Raw genomic sequence first — 23,082 nt, forward strand, 5'->3', positions numbered from 1 at the left:
TGAGGCGAATGAGATTCCTGAGTGGGCAATTTCTGTCTTGCATGTGTGAGCTTAGGGTTTAAAATGGAGAAAATCTTTTTTGAAATGTTGACTATTGCCCAGAACCAATATACGTGGTTTCTGTGGAAATTTTGTGGCTTATTGCATCCCTCCTATACAGTCATGTGTGACTGGTGAATTTGGTTGATTTGGCATATGGAAGAGGTTGTTCTGGGGCATTTTTCAAGAATATGGCCTATGCCCGGGAACAGGTACCTGACCCTGGTTTCTGTGGTGGCTTTGTGGCTTATCTCACACTATTGCCCTGCTCGTGCTCTCCGCTCCTCTGATGCCATGCTTCTCGCCTGCCCAAGGACCTCTACTTCCCTTACTCGGCTTCGTCCTTTTTCTTCTGCTGCCCCTTACGCCTGGAACGCTCTTCCAGAACACTTGAGAACTACAAACTCAATCACAGCTGTCAAAACTCAGCTAAAAACCTTTCTGTTCCCTATAGCTTTTAAATATTGAGTTTGTTCTGACTCTATACTGTTTAGCTTCACCCTACCCAGTGCCTGTTTGCATTCTCTTTCCCTCCTTATTGTTTACTACAACTTTATTAGATTGTAAGCCTATGCGGCAGGGTCTTGCTATTTACTGTGTAATCTGTACAGCACCATGTACATTGATGGTGCTATATAAATAAATAAATAAATAAATAATAATAATAATAATAATAATTGCATCAGTCCCATGTGTGACTGGTGAATTTGGTTGATATGGCACATTTGGAAGAGTTTCTGTCAGAAAATATTGTTAACAGGTGTCTCTAAAATATGCTGTAGTGTTTGGCATGTTGTTGTTTAAGATAAAGGAGCCGTTCTGACTTGTTCCATTCCCATCCACTGAAATTCCCTCTTCTACACCACTATTTAAGGTGCAGGAGTCCTGTCCTCTATTGTTAATTGTGAAACGACTTATATACCGTTTAATAAAATCTCTGAGCAGTTTACATACAAACATATATTTAAAAATTACATATGTACAAAAATACATAGAATCATAGAGTTGGAAGGGGCCTATAAGGCCATTGAGTCCAACCCCCTGTTCAATGCAGGAATCCACCCACATAATACAATAGAACACTTTAAAAAAGAGTTTTGCATCTCTCAACCCTACAAATACAGCGAAATGAGCGCGTAGTTGGCGATTGTTATTCTGAAGTAATCGATCCAGAATAAAACACAGCGGTGCCGTATATTATATACACCTGACGTGAATGTGGGTGGCCACTTTCTTTTCTGCGTTAATGATGGGACTAAACAGCGGTGGTTATTATGGATCGAGTAAAGCGGAGTCGGGGGTCTGTGTGTGGCTTTTACGAGCACTAGGGGGCATCGGCTGCTCTCTCCGACCAAATCCTTCGGCTCAGTGGAGGCTGGCGACTCCGATTTCGATGGGGTGGGTTTCAGTCAGAACCAGCCAGAACTCTAAAAGAGCTATCCAGGGTGCTAACCCTATCTCCAAATTGGGTCCAGCACCTTGGGTAACTCCTCTAGAGTTCTAACTGCTTCTCACTGAAACCCAGAATGGATTCATAGCCCCACCGAAATCGGAGCCACCAGCCTCCATTGCTTCAGCTCCTCCTCCTTTTCCTCCTGTTGCAGCCGCTGACGCGTCGCTCGGGGCCGCGCACGTCTTCCTCCAGAGAAAAGGCCGCCTCCGTTCCTGTTCTCATCATGGCTGCTCTCAGGCTGCTGGGTCCCGCTGTGGGCTGGCGACTCGCGGCTGCAGCCAGGCCTATTTACCCCAACGGGTGAGTCTAAATCCAAGAGGATCTCCTTCCCGATGGGCTCGAGACTGCCGCGTCTTTTGTCCCCGGCGTGTAGCGAGGGAGCTGGCGGTGTCCTCTCGCCCGAAAGGCTTCTGTGCCCTTGTTTCATATCAGACAGAAATGGAACTGGTGACGCTTAATACCCCGTTACTAAAAGTTCACCTTGGCGGAGAAAGAAACTATAGCGTTCCCCAACCTGGCGCCATCGAGACGCGTTTGGGTTACAAGTTCCATCATCCCCATCTAGCATGGCTCATGGGGATGATGGGAGTTGTAGTTTAAACACATCTCGACGGCGCGAGGTAGCAGAAGGTTGGTGTGAAGCATCATGTGAAGTGCCCACCCGTATTTATTTACACAGGTTTTTGCTATTGTTGGCACGATGGTAGTATATACATGACGGTCTAGTATCCAAAGAAAATGTCAGGCTGGAAGCATTGAGTGTTGTGGCAAGTGGGCAGAAGGTATATCTGGATCTACTAAAAATGGCTAAAATCCATGTTGCAATAATTCTAGGCCCACTCAAAATATTGTGCAAGCTTTCAGGTTCTCCAGAACTCTTTGTCATGCAAGAAGGCAAACAAACCCAAAAGAGAGTGGAAGATGATGTTCGAGTTATCTGGGAAGTGGGAGGGGGTGTAGACATTAAAATTAAGGTCTACCAGGTACTGAGATGATTTTACCTGGGATTCTTGCAAGGGTTGCTGGGAAGAGAAAACAACCATCTCACCTGATGAAGAGTTTTGAGGAACTCAAAAGCTTGCACAATATTTTGTGACCTTTGAGTCAGGCTATTAAAAGCATTACATTAATATGGATTTTATTTATTTAAAAGATGTGTAACCTGCCTTTGAAGGCAAAGTGGCATACAGTATTACAAAAACATGAATGTTCAAATGAAATTCCTGTGCTGAACTTGTGCTCAGAGGCATCATGTTCTTTTATTCTTAGCATACTATTTTGCATCTGGGTTCTGGTTGGTGGATGTTGGGGTTCTAGGGTGGGGGGAAGCCAAGTAGATTCCACAAGCCTGAAGTCTGCCTACTATTATGATAGAGCATACTGTACCTCAGGTGTGAGTGACAACACATTTAGGGCCTTGTATTCCCCCACTCCTTGCTGGTACTGCCTTGAGGAGGCCCTTTTACCTTACTCTGCGTGGCAGGCCAGGCCATAGGGAAGATTTACATAAATAGCAATTACCTGCAAGGACACATGATTACTGTAGGTCTAGCACCCATATCTCAGTCTCTTCCCATCCACCCTCTGTGTGTGTGTGGCATTGCCTATTGGGATCCATATCAAAAGCGTTTAGTAAGAGTCAATGTGTAAGTGGGCCAAGTATTATGTTTTTATCCCAAACGGCACAATTTTAGGCTTAATGGCTCTGCTACTGTGCATTGTTGGTTAGTTATGGTCTTTTCCCTTGAAAAATAACTGTAAGCTGGGGTGTAGGGCTTGCACGGGTGCCATGCCAGCACTTTTTAAAAGCAGAGGTGCTGATGTCATCGGCCACGCCCACTGCCCCCAGACTTAAAAACCTAAGAAGAGCCACACTGGATCAGACCAAGGGTCCATCTAGTCAAGCACTCTGTTCACACAGTAGCCAACCAGCTGTCGATCAGGGACCCACAAGTATGACACGGTGCAACAGCACCCTCAACTGGTGCATACAGCCTTACTGCCTCGGATACTGGAGATAGAACATAACCATCAGGACTAGGAGCCATTGATAGCCTTCTCCTCCAGGAATTTATCCAACCCCCTTTTAAAGCCATCCAAATTGGTGGCCATCACCACATCTTGTGGTAATGAATTCTATAGTTTAACTATGTGCTGTATGAAGAAGACCTTCCTTTTATTTGTCCTGAGTCTCCCACCAATTAGTTTCATAGGATGACCCTGGGTTCTAGTATTATGTGAGAGGGAGAAACCCATCTCTGTTCCCTTTTTCCTCTGAACTTAGGTGCAATTTTCACAGTAGCTGGAGTGACATGAATTTCCCCAACAAAAATATATTGTTCCCTGTTGTAATGCGAAGTATTTTGTGGTGGGTTGGTCTTGAATGGGCAATGAAGATCCATTAGTTTTACAAAAGACCTACTCCTAGTGGAGGTAAAACTGCTAGAATTGGTTTGTTGATATGGATTAACACAGCTCCCTGAATTTTTGGGCTCTCCTTGGGGGCGTGGTGAAGGGGACGGTCATGATGAGCACCTATACTTCAGAATTTACTGCTACACAACTGACTGTAAGAGCTTGTTGTTGTTGTTTATTCGTTCAGTCGTTTCCGACTCTTTGTGACTTCATGGACCAGCCCACGCCAGAGCTTTCTGTCGGCTGTCGCCACCCCTAGCTCCCCCAAGGTCAAGTCTGTCACCTCCAGAATATCATCCATCCATCTTGCCCTTGGTCGGCCCCTTTTCCTTTTGCCTTCCACTTTCCCTAGCATCAGCCTCTTCTCCAGGGTGTCCTGTCTTCTCATTATGTGGCCAAAGTACTTCAGTTTTGCCTTTAATACCATTCCCTCAAGTGAGCAGTCTGGCTTTATTTCCTGGAGTATGGACTGGTTTGATCTTCTTGCAGTCCAAGGCACTCTCAGAATTTTCCTCCAGCACCACAGTTCAAAAGCGTCTATCTTCCTTCGCTCAGCTTTCCTTATGGTCCAGCTCTCGCAGCCATAGGTTACGACGGGGAATACCATTGCTTTAACTATGCGGACCTTTGTTGTCAGTGTGGTGTCTCTGCTCTTAACTATTTTATCAAGATTTGTCATTGCTCTCTTCCCAAGAAGTAAACGTCTTCTGATTTCCTGGCTGCAGTCAGCGTCTGCAGTAATCTTTGCACCCAGAAATACAAAGTCTGTCACTGCCTCCACGTTTTCTCCCTCTATTTGCCAGTTATCAATCAAGCTAGTTGCCCTAATCTTGGTTTTTTTGAGGTTTAACTGCAACCCGACTTTTGCACTTTCTTCTTTCACCTTTGTCATAAGGCTCCTCAGCTCCTCCTCGCTTTCAGCCATCAAAGTGGTGTCATCTGCATATCTGAGATTGTTAATGTTTCTTCCTGCAATTTTAACTCCAGCCTTGGATTCGTCAAGCCCAGCACGTCGCATGATGTGTTCTGCATACAAGTTGAATAGATAAGGTGAGAGTATATAACCCTGCCGTACTCCTTTCCCAATCTTAAACCAGTCCGTTGTTCCGTGGTCTGTTCTTACCGTTGCTACTTGTTCGTTATACAGATTCCTCAGGAGGCAGACCAGATGACTTGGTATCCCCATACCACCAAGAACTTGCCACAGTTTGTTATGATCCACACAGTCAGAGGCTTTAGAGTAGTCAATAAAACAGAAATAGATGTTTTTCTGGAACTCCCTGGCTTTCTCCATTATCCAGCGGATATTGGCAATTTGGTCTCTAGTTCCTCTGCCTTTTCTAAACCCAGCTTGTACATCTGGCAATTCTCGCTCCATGAATTGCTGGAGTCTACCTTGCAGGATCTTGAGCATTACCTTGCTGGCATGTGAAATAAGTGCCACTGTCCGATAGTTTGAACATTCTTTAGTGTTTCCCTTTTTTGGTATGGGGATATAAGTTGATTTTTTCCAGTCCGATGGCCATTCTTGTGTTTTCCAAATTTGCTGGCATATGGCATGCATCATCTTGACAGCATCATCTTGCAATATTTTAAACAGTTCAGCTGGGATACCATCGTCTCCTGCTGCCTTGTTATTGGCAATGCTTCTTAAGGCCCATTCAACCTCACTCTTCAGGATGTCTGGCTCTAACTCACTGACCACACCGTCTGAGCTATCCCCGATATTATTATCCTTCCTATACAGATCTTCCGTATATTCTTGCCACCTTTTCTTGATCTCTTCTGTTTCTGTTAGGTCCTTGCCATCTTTGTTTTTGATCATACCCATTTTTGCCTGGAATTTACCACCGATGTTTCTAATTTTCTGGAAGAGGTCTCTTGTCCTTCCTATTCTATTGTCTTCTTCCACTTCCGCACATTGCTTGTTTAAAAATAATTCCTTATCTCTTCTGGCTAACCTCTGGAATTTTGCATTTAATTGCGCATATCTCCCCCTATCACTGTTGCCTTTTGCTTTCCTTCTTTCTTGGGCTACTTCCAGCGTCTCAGCAGACAGCCATCTTGCCTTCTTGGTTTTCTTTTTCTTTGGGACGGTTTTTGTTGCCACCTCTTGGACAATGTTGCGAACTTCTGTCCATAGTTCTTCCGGGACCCTATCTACTAAATCTAGTCCCTTAAATCTGGTCTTCACTTCCACTGCATTTTCATTAGGAATATTAGTGAGCTCATATCTAACTGATCTGTGGGTCTTCCCTATTCTCTTTAGTTTGATTCTAAATTGTGCAATAAGAAGTTCGTGATCTGAACTACAGTCAGCTCCAGGTCTTGTTTTTACTGTCTGTATAGATGTCCGCCACCTTTGGCTGCAAAGGATGTAGTCAATCTGATTTCGGTGTCGGCCATCTGGTGAAGTCCATGTATAAAGCCGTCTTTTTGGTTGTTGGAAGAGAGAGTTTGTTATGCACAGTGAGTTGTCCTGGCAGAATTCTATCAGCCTATGTCCCGCTTCATTTTGTTCTCCTAGACCATGCTTACCTGTAATTCCAGATGTCATTTGACTGCCCACCTTAGCGTTCCAGTCTCCTGTAACGAAAATAACATCTCTTTTTGGTGTATTATCCAGTAGGTGCTGCAGATCCTCATAGAACTGATCTACTTCTGCTTCTTCAGCATCTGTGGTTGGGGCATATATTTGGATCACTGTGATGTTAAATGGCTTACCCTGAATTCGAATTGAGATCATTCTATCGTTTTTTGGATTGTATCCAAGCACTGCTTTAGCCACTTTATTGTTAATTATGAAGGCTACTCCATTTCTTCTGTGATCCTCTTGTCCACAGTAGTAGATCTGGTGCTGATCTGATGTGAAGTGGCCCATTCCAGTCCATTTCAGTTCACTGACACCCAATATATCTATATTTAATCTTGATATCTCGCCAATAACCACGTCCAATTTGCCCTGGCTCATAGATCTTACATTCCAGGTTCCTATGGTGTGTTGTCCTTTAGAACATCGGATTTGTCGTTCACCACCAGCACCAGAGTTACTGATCACTTAATTTGGATTAATTTACCTGTTAACACGCTTCACCTACTTTGCTGCATTTGTACCTAAATCCTAAATTATTTTAAATTGGAATTCTAATTGTACAACTGGGGACTGCAACAAAACGTTGCAGTGTGTGGAATGCTGCTGTTTAGGATTCCAGCCAGCCGCGCCCTCCTCCTGGATATTCCATTCCTCCCCAATACATACGCAGCGTTCTGTGACCATTGTGTATGCATGTTCTTCACTGGGCTATTTTGGTTTTGTTTGTTTTTTGCCCCTTAAGATTTTTTTTCTTCAGTATCTTCTGCAAACCTTGGGGTTCCCCTTAGCATGCTGCTACCTTCTTCTTGTTTCTCAGTGGCCCTGTTTTAGCTATGATCCTGTCAGCACTCGGCAACTGAGTTTGCTCTTAGAAGGAGTGATGTGAGTTACTAAGGCAGTGATCTTGTGCCTACAGTAACCTGTATTCAAGTGCCCTCTTTGTACTCCCAATGACAGGCAGCCTCAGCGGGGCAACCGTCTCACGCCTTCAGATGATGAAATGTACCAGAGGACGTCAATCCAGCATTTGGAGAGAGAGTCCCAAGACATCATGTTCGTCGAAGGTTACACCAACCGGGGCTTCACCATCAGCGGGAACAAGGTGGTGGGTCCCTGTGCTGTCTTACCACGAGCCATCCTCCAGTGGAATGTGAGTGAGGGGGCGGACGAGTGGGTCCGACTCCTAAGTCGGTGTTGATTCTAAGGATTTGTACTACTTTTCCAGCCCCCAAATGCCAGGAAAGATATAAAAGGAGCTGCCTTCTCAGCAGACTAGTGAAGCACCTAAGCACAGCATTGTCAGTCTTGTCTGGCAACTTCCCAGCATCTCCTGGGAATCCACCCTTCTCAGCCCTGAGATACTTTTTTAGGTCATTGGTCCTGCAACCTTATTTATGTTAGGCATTATTAGAAAAGGAATTGAGAATAAAACTGCCAGTGTCATACTGCCTTTATACAAATCTATGTTGTGACCACACTTAGAATACTGTGTACAGTTCTGGTCACCATATCGAAAAAAAATTATTTTACAGCTGGAAAAAGTGCAGAAAAGGGCAACTAAAATGATTAAGGAGCTGGAGCATCTCCCCTATGAGGGAAGGTTACAACAGCTGGGATTGTTTATCTTGGAAAAAAGGATGCAAGGGCAGACACGATAGGGGTGTACAAAATTATGCACGGTGCGGAGAATGTGGATAGGGGGACATTTCTCTCCCTCTCTCAAAATACTAGAACCTGGGCTCATCCCATGAAGCTGATTGGTGGGAAATTCGGGACAAATAAGAGGAAGTACTTCTTCACACAGTGCATAGTTAAATTATGGAATTCACTACCACAATATGTGGTGATGGCCACCAGTTTGGATGGCTTTAAAAGGGGGTTGGATAAATTCCTGGAGGTGAAGGCTATCAATTATTATTATTATTATAATTTATTTATATAGCACCATCAATGCACATGGTGCTGTACAGAGTAAAACAGTAAATAGCAAGGCCCTGCCGCATAGGCTTACATTCTAATAATGTACATTCAATGGCTCCTAGCCCTGATAGTTATGTGCTACCTCCAGCATCTGAGGCAGTAAGCCTGTCTGCACCAGTTGCTGGAGAACATGGATGGGAGGGTGCTGTTGCACCACATCCTGCTTGGTTGGTCCCTGGTTGACAGCTGACCACTGTGTGAACAGAGTGCTGATCTAGATGGATCCTCGGTCTGATCTCACATGGCACTTTTTATGTTCTTATCCGTGTAACTTGTATTCTCGCAGTCAGTTATTTGACTGAGGATGATGGGAGTTGGAGTCTTAAGATGTATGGAGGCCGCCAGAAGCAGAGACCCCCATGAAAGGCCCTCTGCTGAAAACGGAGGTGGACCCTCCTCAGAGGCTCAGATGTAGCACCTTCTGATCATGAGACCGGCTACCTCATGCACTAAACACCCCCTTGGGGGAAATGTCAGAGGGGCAGCTTCTTCCGTCATTGTGTAGGGAAAGATGGACCCACTGAAGTGTTCTCTGTCCTGCTACTTTTATATGGGCACCAGAGCCTCACTTTGGTTCAAGAGTAGTCGATCCTAGGCTTAGAGGTATCTGTGGCTGCTCTCTCAGGGGTGTTGCCATCACACGTTGCATTTATATAGTGCAGAGGCGTTGAACCTCTTTGACCCTGAAGGCTGAATTCCGTTGTGGAGAAGGAATTTGAGGCCAAGGCATACTAGAAATGTGTTCAGGGCCCAGTGTATTTTTACTGAAGATTCTTGGCACCATGTTCTGTATTCTCCATTTCAAAATAATTGCAGGGTTTCCTCTTCTGTTGTTCTCTGCGCTGAGCACAGTCCTTCCTTTTCAGGTCGGCATGTATCAGGACATCAGTGCTGAGAGCCTCACCCTGTTCCGCTTGCTGGAGCCCAGGATAGGTATGTGATGTCTGCAGCTCTATGGCTGCTTTCTTGCCTTCTGCTGTGTTTGTCAGGATGGGAAAGAAACTGTCTCTCCACCATGTGCTAGGAAGAGGGTTGACACGTGGCGGGTACCTGGCCATAATAATTCAGATCTAGGTCTGGATGTTGCCTAATTCCACCCCTACCCACTACACCCCTAAAAAAAACCTTGAAGCCTGCTCTTCCACCATAAGAGCTCAGAGCAGCATATGTATGATTCCCATGCAATCACAACCAGTCTTATTTAGCTTTAACAGTAGAGCTGCATCATGTACCTATTCTGCTTGCCTATTCTGCCTCAGAGGAAATGCTTGCCTATTCTGCCTCAGAGCTGCAAAAGGCTTCTGCCTCCAGGGTGGAATATATGAGGTTATGCTGTTAAGAAAAGCGCAGTAAATTGTACAGTCGTATCAGCAGAAGGTTTGGGATGGCAGCTCTCAATCCCAAGCATTGAGCTGCTGACTTGGCTCTAAGCTCAGCAGTGTGGGCCATGGTGGTAGACGTCTAGCATAAGATGGAGTTCTGCCCTAAACTAATCCAGATCATCTATGCAAAGAGGAAGTAATTGTATTCGTAGATTTGTATGCACTATTTGAGTCACCTTGGGGCAAAATTTGGATTTTGAAAGCACAGGATAGGCAAAGAGCTGGCTGTGAATGACCTGAGTTCTGTGAGCAAGAGAAGATACTGTTCTGAACTCACCATTTCGAAGTGGCCACTGCAGGGTGTGGTGGGTGCTTTGCACTAAAAATAAAATCATGTTTGATCATGTTTCTCCTTTGTTGAAATCTCTCCATTGGCTTCCAATTCCTTATAGAATTCAATATAAGCTTCTTTTGCTGACATAAGCATGCCTTGGTCTTGCTCCTTCTTATCTCTCCTCTCTCATTTCACTCTACCATCCCCCTCGTATCCTCCATTCTTCAAATGCTGTGTTGCTCTCCTACCCAAGAGTTTCTATCTCTCTTGCCCGGCTTCGCCCGTTCTCTTTGGCTGCCCCGTTTGCTTGGAATGCTCTTCCGGAGAATCTACGAACTATGAGTTCCATCTTAGATTTTAAAAAGCGTTTGAAAAATGTAGTAAATAACTGGCAAGGAGTCCAACTGCATGACGAGGAGGCATCCCAAATAGGCGGCCCCGTCCTGGTTTTATTAAGAACTAAGTGGTTACATTTCTTGTATACAAGCTATGATTGGTTGTTAAGTACAGCATGTTAAATGCATGATTACCTCGTGCACAGGGGGTGCACAGGAGGTGTTGGTTAGTGTGTGTTCAGCATGAATATACCATATAAAGGTTAAGGAAATACGTGATCACAGCATAGTGTCTTCAATACTGTATTGTATTCTGTGGCTCTTGAGTCAGTGCGTCAGCACATTCGAAGGCATTGACCAGCAAGTACCAAGATGTTTCTTAGCAAAGCTTTATCTTAAAAGTGTTATCCCTTTGTTCTAGCACATCTCAGCATGGTATGCCAATACTGAAAGTGTGCCAAAGAGAGGGATAACAATTTCCCCTACATCTCCCCTTTTATTCTTTTAATTGTAAAGCTCTGTAAGCATAATAAATTTGGCGTTTGCTTGGTTTTGAAGCTCTGGGACGGCAAGAGGGAACACACTATGACAGTAATCTTGGGATACATTGTATGAAACAGCAGAAGGTGATTAATAAAAATACAATCAATACAGCATGTTGAAATACAGTTTTGAACCATCCTGTTGGAAACCAGGACCACAAAAACTTCTACCACTCAGGTGCAATATCTTGTTTAACTGCATGTGCATATTTTTTTAAGTAAGTCCAGTTGGTGTTGAATTTGGTTACTATTGTCTGTGAGATTGAAACAGCACATATTTTCCACAGCTTCGCAGCCAAGATGTCTTTGTAACAACAAAAAGTCTATTGCAGCTCGATTGTCTAGTATAGCATGGCGTAAATCTTGTTGTTCTTGAATCAAAAGTCCAATAGCAATGGAAGTACTGTTAATTGTCTTTGCTAGTAAACATGCCAGATGCTCAAGTTGTTTGGCATTTCCCACAGCCAATCCAGGAACCCTGACAAGGCTCATAGCCAGGGAAATATATTCTGCTGGACTTAAAACAGTAACATTTCCATCACAAACTGCATTCATAGTCTCAGTCTCTCTTTTCTGTCGAATGCTTTTAGTAGGCCGGGGTGGTAGAAACACTGTCAAGCGACTAAGACAACATTGTGCTAATGTTATATTAGCTGGTACATAATTATAAGTACGAGACCCACATGTGAAAAACCATCCAATTGGCAATATAATGTGTCCATAGTTACTTGTTACATTTTCTATCTTTGAACAATTCCACAAAGAAGGCCCTGGGGATAAACAACTTTTTAGTGGACGGTGAATAGAGCAATTTACCATTCTAGCACATGTGTTATTCTTGTGGTTTACAATATATGGGGTGTATAACTGTATAGCATCTTGGGGTAACTGGTATGTAGCACTTCCTCATTGGGCCATGGTATGATAATGAATTTCACTAAAGTTCAGAAATTTACTCAACCCAGTAACATTACCAAGAGAACCAGGAGCTTTGCATATGGGAATGAGACATGTACTAAGTAATCCATGCATATCTGGAGCATCAGTAAGACAGAAATCAGTGGTGTTTACTATTTTTGCTAACTTTATCCATACATTGTACTGCATTCTATCATGTAGTGGAGTGCTTATAACTGGACAAGTTATACAGCTAAATAACAGAATTATTGTCAGCAAAGAATTAGCATTTAAGCAAGCAAATGTAGCAACTAGAAAATTCTCTGGAGTTGGATCAACGTGCTGTTGCTCCAATAACTTTTGAGCTTGGAGAGATAACACCTTTATCTCTCCCCATGTTGGTTTATGTTTTTGGACGGGCGCCCTGCCACGTGCTTTCAGGGGGTCCTCCTGAAGTTGTAGGGAGAATTCTGGAATCGGGTTGGTCAATCCTTGATGCCACGACATGCTCTTTCTAGGGTTTCACACACCGTGCTGGAACTCACACTGGTCCTGTTGGAGTAAGCACAGCAGCATAACCCCGACCCCAAGTGATCAAGGGGACAGGGCTGTGCCAGACAGGATTAGGTAGCTGCCGGTACGTGACCAGCGGCTGCGGCAGAGGGGTATGCATTTGGAAATGTTGTTGTAATCGGGTAGTATTTGTTGGTAGGAGAACATTCAAATGGTTAATAGTGAACAACACTTTTGCCAGCCATTCCTGGCGGGAGCCCAAACCAATGGGGATCCCTGCTTTTTGTTTTTGTTTGTATAAATGCTCTTTCAAGGTACGGTTGGTGCGTTCAACAATAGCTTGACCAGTAGAATTATATGGAATGCCAAAAGTATGTGTAACTTGCCAGGTTTCACAAAACTGTGCAAAAGAAGTACTGCAATAAGCAGGTCTATTATCTGTTTTTAAGGCAGAAGGTATTCCCATTACTGAAAAACTTCTAATGCAATGATTAATAACATGTTTTGTTTTTTCTCCTTTTTGACATGTGACTCAAATATATCCTGAGTAAGTGTCTACTGACACATGAAGGTATTTCCATGGAGTGAAAGGACTAAAATGAGTAACATCTATTTGCCATAGCTCATTGGCTACTGTGCCACGAGGATTGACACCTATATCAGGGGCTGAATGTACCTTTGTGCACTGTGGGCATGATTGGATAATGGCGCGTGCCTGATCTAATGGCAGCTGAAACTGTTTTGCTAAGACTTTAGCATTTTGATGATGAAACGCATGGCTTTCCCATGGAGTTAGTTTTTGCACAGCTAGAGCTCGAAGGGATTGATCAGCCACTTGATTTCCAGTGGAGATCTCCCCGGGGAAGGGTTGATGACTACGGATGTGAGCAATAAAATATTCATTGGTGCGGTGAGCCAACAGAGTCTGCAAGGTTATAAAGAGACCCAAAAGGTTCTTATCTATGACTGGGGTTACATAACTTCTTGGAAGACCACGTACTACATTGTTAACATATAAACTGTCTGTTATTAGGTTTAGTGCTTGAGGAAATGTGCGGAAGGCTAAAATAACTGCAGCTAGTTCAGCTCTTTGAGGTGATTTCTGGGACAGTGTGAACATGGTTCTCTACTGATCTTCCTGTTTCTAGGCCACTACTCTTCTCTTTGGGCTTCCATCAGTGTAAACAGTAAGGGCTTCTTTAATAGGGAAGTCATTTTGTAAAGGCCTGATTTTAACAGACAATTGACTTAAACATTGCAGTCAAGGGTCAGCAGGAATATGATATGTAACTTGTCCTACAAAGCTTGCTAGGGCAGCTTGCAATTCTTCAGAAAATGACATTGATCGTTCCCACATCTGAAGAGGCATGGGAACTATCAGAGTTTCTGGATCTTGGGCTAAAAGTGCTCTTGTACGCTCTCGAGCTTTAATAATCAGATTGGCATACATAATTGGTTTTGTAGAGATGGTACAGCTAGGGCTATGATTGAGATACAGCCATTCAAGTATGTGTGTGTGACGATTGCAGGTCTTAGTGTTGCAAGGTCTACTCCTGAACTGAGTGTCACAGGTTTCAATTCGTGTCTGTGTAATGACTGCATATGGTTGACTTAACCTTGTAAGTATAAGAACTTGACAAGGTTGATCTAACACCTGGCGATCTACCCAAATTTCTTTTAAACGTTCATTGACTAAAGATAAAACGTGCAGTTGATTAGTGGTTAAAGAAATTTTATCAGCTGGGTGTTTACCTTGTTTTAGGGCGGCAAACAAAGGTGAAAGTTCATCAGTTGTGAGCTTGCAGTAAGGTCTGAGCCAATTAATAGCTCTTCATTGTCAATTTGTCTCTGTAAGGCTTCCTTTGATTGTAAGGCTCACTAGGTCCTTGGTGTGCGATAGTAAAGGATTTTGAAGGTTTTCTAGACACTGGCACCCTTTGAAATGCTTTTATGATGCAGCGGTTAATGGCCTGAAAGGTAGGCATAGGTAGTTGCGCCTGCGCCTCTATCTCTGCAAACTGTCTACTGCCATACAACTGCTCTGCTGTTATCACTCCATTAGAGCTTAGGGCTATATGGAGCGACTCTTTTCTGTATTCACTGTCCCAAACTACATATTGGGCTGGACTTAGGATCATGCGAAATAAATCTTTCCAATCTTGAGGAAGCATAGTGTATCCATTGCCAATACTCTCCACCATGCCTTGGGCATAAGTAGAGCGTATGCCTGTCTCTTGAATAGCTTTATTCAATTCTCTAAGTACTGAATAAGGCAATGATGTCCAATTGACAACTACCTGTCCTTGGTCATTTTGATGTGAGGTTATAGGATAAGCTGAAGGAAAGTTATTAAGACCTTCAAACAGCTCATCTGAGGTTAATGTTCCTTTCTTCTTTTCCTCTTCAAAAGCCTCACGGACTTTGCTAAGTTTTGGCAACACTTCACTATTTGCTTCTTCTCCTCTCAGCTGTGAAGCTGATGCAGGAGGCACTAACTGGGGATATGGGAGTGATGTTTGAGAAATGGGAGCGATAAAAGATAATGAGCTGGAGGATGCCTCGGTTCCTACCTTCTCCAGCGCATCTTTGCATCGCTGCCACAGCAACAAGTGCTGTATGGGAGCTCGTGGTTCAATGTATAGGTGTGTACCTATTTTCACCCAATCTGTGAGCTGAAGTGTCCCTGCCTCGGGATACCAAGGGCATTGCAACCCTATTTCATTTACTAGGTCACTTACATGACTGAGGGATACAGTTGTACAACCTTGCTGTTTTAAAATTTTATGTAGCTCTTGTGCATGAAGCTTCTGCGGAGCTGACAATTCTCCCCCCCATACTCACGAAAAGGGAGCGTTGTAACGCTGAGGTGCACCAAGGCTATTCCAGCCGATGAGCAGGGGGTTTCTTGGATCCGATCACGTCGGGGTCACCAGATGTAGTAAATAACTGGCAAGGAGTCCAACTGCATGACGAGGAGGCATCCCAAATAGGCGGCCCCGTCCTGGTTTTATTAAGAACTAAGTGGTTACATTTCTTGTATACAAGCTATGATTGGTTGTTAAGTACAGCATGTTAAATGCATGATTACCTCGTGCACAGGGGGTGCACAGGAGGTGTTGGTTAGTGTGTGTTCAACATGAATATACCATATAAGGGTTAAGGAAATACGTGATCACAGCATAGTGTCTTCAATACTGTATTGTATTCTGTGGCTCTTGAGTCAGTGCGTCAGCACATTCCAAGGCATTGACCAGCAAGTACCAAGATGTTTCTTAGCAAGGCTTTATCTTAAAAGTGTTATCCCTTTGTTCTAGCACATCTCAGCATGGTATGCCAATACTGAAAGTGTGCCAAAGAGAGGGATAACAATTTCCCCTACAGAAAAATCATCTGTTTTCCATAGCTTTTGGTATTTTAGCCTGATTTACTGTTCTCATTGTTATGATTATTCCTTTATTTCTGTTTTGTGTAACCCCTTTCCCCCACCTCCCATATGTTTTAATGTGATTTTAGACTGTTAAGCCTCTAGGCAGGGTATTGCTATTTATTTGTATATTCTGTACAGCACCAAGTACATTGTTGGTGCTATATAAATAAATAAATAATAAAATTAAAAAATCCTTGGTCCCAACTTCACCAGAAATTTGGCTCGCCCTCCCCTCTCACTTATGAAACTGTACTTGATGTTACCCAAATGGCTTCAAGCCCGAAGGACTTGAAACATGGGTTTTTACCTCATCCTTTACATAAAAGCTATATTTTGGATGTTAAATTTTGTAGCCTGCACCAGTTTCTGCACTATGGTGGTATGACTGCAACGTAGGCCAGGCACCTTAGGGCAGCTGCTGTGCCCCGCTAGGGCCCACTGGTGCCATCACCTGTATAACTGGGTCTTTTAAAATTTCCCACAATGCCTTCAGCATAGCATCCACCTCAGGCATTCTGGGAAATAAAATGGAAACCCAGAGACTCAGCTGTTGCCAGCGGGAAAGCTGGTGCGTTGGGGAGGCATCAACATAGGAGGCTCCCCCTTAAACTGGAACGTCCCTGACTCAGTGTAACATTCTGGATTGGATCCAACACAAGCATTCCACGGACAGGAGGACTCCTTTCGTCCACAGAAGGCAGCTGATGCAGTGGAGGAATAAATTCTTCCCTCTACCTGCAGCCCTCTACCACCCTCCCCAATCTGTTCTGGGATGTTTGGGGTTCCTCTGGAACAATGAGAGGGGGGTCACTAGGAGGTGAAGAGACATGAGGAAATTGACAAACATTGCTGCTGCCCGCTGTCCATCAGTGAGAGCATTTTGAGTGGAATGCTTCTGAAGGAATGCTCCAGCAGGCAGAAAAGTAACTGGATTCAACCCTCTGTTTTTATTACATGACCACCACACATACACACTTTCTACTTTAACTTAATAGCAGCAAACTGCACTCATCGTTGCTCTGGAAGTTTTGATTGATGATAGTATTTTATTGACATGGATGGTTTTGACTCCGATTCCAGAAAGAAATGTTGGTTTTTATTATTAGTTTCTTACCAACATGAATTGTATAATAAAAAACCCTCTCAGTAAAAATAAAGTTTTAAGGGAACATTGAGACAGTGAATAGGATTACTAGCAGCTGGCCAGAGCCAGGTAAAGCTGTTGGCAGTTGGCACACTGACCATCTTTTCTTCCCAAAGAGCCACTGGGACTGAAGCATGCTGAGTTAGGGTGCTTGAAATAGGGTGATCTGTATTAACATTTAAAGCCCTAAACGGCTTGGGGCCAGGCTGTCTGAAGGAACACCTCCTCCCATATGTACCTGCCTGGGCCCTAAGATAATCCTCAGGGGTCCTTCTCAGTGAGGCCCTGCCAAAGGAAGTGAGGCAGGTGGCTACTAGGAGCAGGGCCTTCTCTGCTGTGGCACCCCGGCTGTGGAATGAGCTCCCTAAGGAGGTTTGCCTGGCAGCTACACTATATTCTTTCAGACGCCAGGTGAAGACCTTTTTAGTCTCTCAGCATTTTAACAGTCTATAAATTCAATTTTAACTTTGCTGTTTAAAATTTGTATTTTAAATTTGTATTTCTGCACTGCTGCTGATTTTATCCTGGTTGTGCTTTTATATTATATTTTATATCATGTTTTTATACTGTTAGTTTTATACTTTGAATGGTTTTAGTTTTTTTGAACCGCCCAGGGAGCTTCGGCTGTTGGGCGGTATAGAAATGCAATAAATAAATGAATAAATAAATAAACTGCCTTCACCCACTGACTGTCTTAGAAATCCTGGTGCTGGGGACGGGAGATAAAGTGCAGAGGCTGGATCCTGCTGTCTTGAGGTTAATGCGTCAATGTGGAATTGCTGTGGAAGTACAAGATACGGTAAGAGACTGGGTGGAAGCAGGGAAGGGGTTAAAAGAGAATCTCTTCCCTCAGTCCTCACACTGGGTTCACTGGGGTCTTGCAAGTTCATTTGAATCTATGGAGCTAGATAGGACATGAAGCACGGAATCTCACTGTCTCCTGAAGTATCAGGTGCTGGGCTAGTTCTACCATTAGGCGAAGTGACGCATTTGCCAGGTGGCAGATGCTAGGGGCAGGCAGGCAGGCATGGCGAGGTGTTGGAGGACAGAATTCTGTGTGCCATGAGGCCTGGCCTGTACTCCTTAAGCTAGCCTGCCGCCCTCAGGTGCAGTGGAGGATACTTTTCTCTTGCCAGATGCAACTGCCAGTCCGGTTGCCATCTTGCCCTTTGTTTAAGGCAGCAAAATGTCTTTGCCTGGCCCTGGTCTAGTTTCATATGCGTAAATGTTTCTAGTCATCATGGCTGTTACTGGGCCAGGTGCTTGAGCGGGTAGTTGCAGGACAACTCCAGGCACCCTTGAATGAAACGGATTATCAAGATCCATTTCAATTGGGCTTCAGGCCTGGTTTTGGAACGGAAACTGCCTTGGTCACCCTGTGGGATGACCTTAGCTGGGAGAGGGACAGGGGGAGTGCGACCCTGTTGATATTCTTGGACCTTTCTACGAGCCCCTGCCAAAGGAAGTGAGGCAGGTGGCTACGAGGAGGAGGGCCTTCTCTGCTGTGGCACCCCAGCTGTGGAATGAGCTCCCTAAGGAGGTTCGCCTGGCACCTAAACTATATTCTTTCAGACGCCAGGTGAAAACCTTTTTATTCTCTCAGCATTTTAAGTCTATAAATTAATTTTAACTTGGCTGTTTTTCTGCACTGCTGCTGATTTTATCCTGGTTGTGCTTTTATATCATGTTTTTATACTGTTGTTTTAGACTTTGAATGGTTTTAATTTTTGTGAACCGCCCAGAGAGCTTCAGCTATTGGGTGGTATAGAAGTGGAATAAATAAATAAATAAATAAAATTAATTAATTAAAAAAGCACTCTATTTTTTTTTTTAGAATCTGCCAACAGCTCTGAAATTGGCGCGTGTGTATGGAGCGTATTTAATTGTATCTCTAAAGTTCATTGGTTACATATCTTCTTTCCCACCACCAGAATTTCTGGCTGTGAGGACTCTTGTATTTTGAGGTGGATTTTATATTGTTTTTCCTAACAGTCGAATTCTTCTTTGTGTATAATGATGCATGGGCAGCACAAATAATCAGCAGTGACGGAAGAGGCAGACAGACACACTTCATACTGACTACTCTTCCTAAGATACATTCATTCCCTGTTGAGTTTGTGCCATTTCCCCCCCCCCCCCCACGCACAGCTCATTTCTTTGTCTCATTGCTTTCACAGCCCAATGCCTGTGCAACCTTCAATTTCTTGACAAGTGAGCGGCGTGTCACAGCTGCTGGGCTCATCCCACCTCCTGGTGCTGCCGGCAGATGAGTCTCTGAAGATAAGCCAAAGGGTAGGAAGAGTCCCTGGCTGGGAAGAGCCTGGCACAGCAGAGAAAGGGACTTGGCTGCTATTCCTCCCCACTTCTTCATTGCTGTGTCTGGCAGCCCCTCCTGCTTGGAAGCAGCCCAGGCCAAAGAAAGATGGGACGTTGCCATGCGTATCGCCACTGCGGAGTGAAATGCATCAGCCTAGCGTGGGAGTGGGAGCTTGCCTGGAGTGGAGAAGATGCAGAATATACTTGAACTGGTAGTATATGTGCGTGTTTTGCAGTGTTCTGCTTCTGTTTGTATTGTTTGTATCCATTGTTACTCGACTCTGAAGAAGCTGTTCCTACTGTCTTTTGTGCAGGTTGAAAATCTTGTCCAAAGGGAAGCAGCAGACATCTTTAGCCATCTTGTATATACTTTGAACAGTCAGCCTTTCTCCCCATTCCTCAACCCCACCAATTAGGTGCTTTAGAAGCATTTGTCTAGAGCAGTGGTAGGCAATCTGGTGCCCTTCTGATGTTTTGGACTAGAACTCCCACAGGCAGCGTGGCCAATGTTCCAAGAACATGGGGAACATGGGGGGGGGAGGGTCCTGTTGCACCATGGCCTGCTTGTTCATCCATGGCCGATGGCTGGTTGGCCACCATGTGAACAGAGTGCTGGACTAGATGGGCGCTTCTGATGTTCTTATAATGGGAGCTGTAATCCAAAATATCTGGCGGGCACCAGGTTGTCTACTTCTGGTCTAGTGAAGCAGGAATGAATATTGTTTGCATCTGCTTCCCACCCTTTGTCCAAGGAGCTCAGGGTGACAGATGCAGAATTCTTATTCTACTTTCACAACCGCCCTGTGAAGTAAGCTTAGATAGTCACAGTATAAGGGAGCATAGGAAGCTGCCTTATACAGAGTCAGATCATTGGTCCGTTTTAAGTCAGTACTGCCTAGAACCAGCCTTTCCAAACCTGGTAGCCTCAAGATGTTTTGGGCAACTTTCATAATCACTGATCATTAACCAGGCTGGCTGGAGTCTGCTGGGAGTTGTAGTTCAAAGCATCCAAAAGGCACTAGGCTGGTCTACACTAAAAATCTCTTGAAGACATAAATAGAGTTGCCGGGGATTGAACCAGGGACTTCCGTATGCCAAACATGTGCTCTGCCATTGAGTTACGGCTGCTCCCCTGCGGCAGGTTGCATTTTCAAATGTTAAGACCTCTGCTGGAAGATCTCGAGGGCTCAAGTAGTCCAGCGAGGGCCCATGTTTCCCCCAGTGGTTAGACCAGCTTTCCCCAACCTGTGGCCTGGAGATATTTTGGACTTCAACTCCCATGCGACCCCTGGCCATGCTGCCCCAGTCAGCATGGCCAGTGGTCAAGGATGATGAGAGTTGTAGTCTGAAACACCTAGATTGGGCTAGAATCTGGGAAGCCCAGACATACAGCTTGAAAGCAACAGTCCACCTGTGTAACTTAGGTGTATACTGCCTCTGCCCACAGAGGTTTCACTTGACTAATGGCTAGACCTGTTCCTCTTGAATTTATCTATATTCCTTTTTAAAGACTTCTAAGTGAGCAGCCATCACCATGTAGCACCATCCAGTAGCAGTGGATTCTGCATCTTAATTATGCATTCTAGAAATACAAAGGGATTTCTAGTATCTGTTTTGAATTCACTATCAGTCAATTTTGGAACTCTAGTATAATGAGAAAGGGAGATATATATACACCTTTGTTTTCTGAAGAAATTATGAACTCTGCTATCCCTAAAATCAGATCAAAAGGCTATTATTTTATCTAGTCCAGCTTAGATGTTGCAGCTGCAGAAGAGATGACAGCCTGCTTGAACCAGCAGCAAACCCTTCGCCTACAGTCTTCCCAAAGCATCTGGATGTGTATAGAATACCAGTTCTCAAGGTGAAGCACACCATCTTAAGACGCTTCAGAATGTATACTTGCAAGGGGAAGAACCAAGCCCCTATTTCTCTCAGACTTGTCCCCTGAATGGGTTAGCGCAGTGGTGGGCAGCTTGTAGGCCAAAACATCTGGAGAACTACAAGTTGCCCATCCCTGGGTTACGAGGTGGTGTCAACATCCCTTCAACCCAGTGCACCACTGTGAGGAGACACACATATCTGTCAACTCTATTAAAATAGTCTGCCTTCCACATGCTCCCCTCCATACCTCCACTAATGTTTTTTCTACATGACAGTCTGCCACATCAACTTCCCACTTACTAATTGAAATATGACTTCAGAAGCTGCCTTATATTGGGCACTCAGTATTGTCTACATTGACTGGCATCAGTTGTCCAAGCTTCTGGACAGGAATCTTTCCTAGCCCTATTTGGAGACCAGGGATTGAATATGGGACCTTTTGCATGCTAACCATGAGTCCTGCTCCCAAGCTATGGCCATTGTCCTGCAACTCAGCATATTCAGGGAACCTGCAGAGCAAAATGCCCTAAATACATACACCACATACTTTTAGCTTCTGAATTCTGGTATAAGGACACCCCCACTCACCCCCCCAAAGTAGCTTTATTGGACTGGTACAATTGTATTCATGTGCTCTTGTCAAGTATAGGAGAAATGGAATGAAAGTACAGTTTAAATTAACTGCTCCAAGAGTTGGGCTTCTATTGCCAGAACTTGTGGAAAGGTCAGCAAATGGGTAAAGAGGCCACCTGTTAAGAGACATGACTCCTCAGCGTAGATGTCAAGCCTTTTAGGGAAGCACAGGCAATCTGACTCTTTCCAGGAAGTCCCCTCTGAGCCTACATTTTCAGGCATTTTGGCGAGGCTGAAAGATGGCTAACCCATCCTTTCAGTGTATCGCACTTCCATGTTACCCTCCACTGATGGGTTGATGCAATTTCATATAGCAAGAAATCTGGGTTTATCATTGGGAGCCACCCCTGCGCCACTCTTCTGAGGAATGTACCAGTGAGATACAGTACGAAAATCTGAGGTGCACACTTTAGAAGCATGCATGAAGAAACTTTCACTGATTGTAGCCAAATGAGAACTAAAGGAAGGATTTGCTAAAGAACATAAAATCACCAGGAAAAGGCTTGGGAATGTTTTCTACTCCTTCCTTCAAGCATAGTTCTTTTCTCCATATAGAACTGTACATGGGGAAAAGAATTCGGCTTGAAAGAGTAGAAAACATTCCCAAGCCTTTTCCTGTTGACTTTCCTTAGCATGTTAGAAAATTCTGCTTGAAGGGAAAGGAAGGCATGGCCACAGAAGCAAAGAACAGAGAAAGGAAATTGGAAATGTGACCCTAATAGGTTGTAGCTGACCCAATACATTCCAGCCTTCTGATAGGTAGCTTACTGGTGCTCAATACCCAACTGCTTTGGAGAGATAGGAACACTCTCTCCAGCCTTGATAATAAAGCACGTAGATCAGGGGCAGAGGATGTGTGGCCCTCCAGACATGGTTGGTATGCAACTCCCATTAGCCCTAGCCAATGATGAGGGATGATGGGACTTGTAGTCCAACATCATCTGGAGGGCCACACGTTTCCCATCCTTGATTTAGGAATGGATGCTCTCCCTACTCAATGCAGACGTAGCCTTTTCACATTGCCACTTTTATTGCCATATGCCGGAGTTCTCCAGCCAGCCATGGCACATTTCCAAGCACGCTATCTGCAACTCTTCCATATTACCCTCCCACCACCTCCTTTACTTTCTAGTCTTCATTCCTTCACTTCCTCTAATTCACACATCCCTGACTCAGAATTAGTTTAACTTAAGACAGTGCCATTTCCAAACATCAGCTTTTTCTTTCCTTTTTGGCCAGGATCTAGGCACTTGCA

General features: G+C 44.3%; 1 protein-coding gene across 1 annotated transcript; it reads left to right on the top strand.

Annotated features, from left to right (window-relative positions):
* The first annotated feature begins 1,677 nt into the window (after positions 1-1,677).
* Positions 1,678-19,612, top strand: NDUFAF3 (NADH:ubiquinone oxidoreductase complex assembly factor 3). Its single transcript, XM_063123441.1, has 5 exons — positions 1,678-1,792; positions 7,458-7,650; positions 9,347-9,413; positions 17,693-17,793; positions 19,172-19,612. The coding sequence occupies exons 1-5, from the start codon at positions 1,716-1,718 to the stop codon at positions 19,262-19,264; spliced, it is 531 nt and encodes a 176-aa protein (XP_062979511.1). The 5' UTR covers positions 1,678-1,715; the 3' UTR covers positions 19,265-19,612.
* The last annotated feature ends 3,470 nt before the right edge of the window (positions 19,613-23,082 follow it).

The sequence above is a fragment of the Elgaria multicarinata genome, chromosome 3, assembly GCF_023053635.1.
Source record: "Elgaria multicarinata webbii isolate HBS135686 ecotype San Diego chromosome 3, rElgMul1.1.pri, whole genome shotgun sequence".
NCBI classification, from domain to species: Eukaryota; Metazoa; Chordata; class Lepidosauria; order Squamata; family Anguidae; genus Elgaria; species Elgaria multicarinata.

Coding starts and splice junctions, on each gene's coding strand:
- NDUFAF3 (XM_063123441.1), top strand. CDS start 1,716: ATGGCTGCTCTCAGGCTGCTGGGTCCCGCTGTGGGCTGGCGACTCGCG. Junction 7,651..9,346: donor GAGCCATCCTCCAGTGGAAT/GTGAGTGAGGGG, acceptor CTTCCTTTTCAG/GTCGGCATGTATCAGGACAT. Junction 9,414..17,692: donor CTTGCTGGAGCCCAGGATAG/GTATGTGATGTC, acceptor TGACTGTCTTAG/AAATCCTGGTGCTGGGGACG.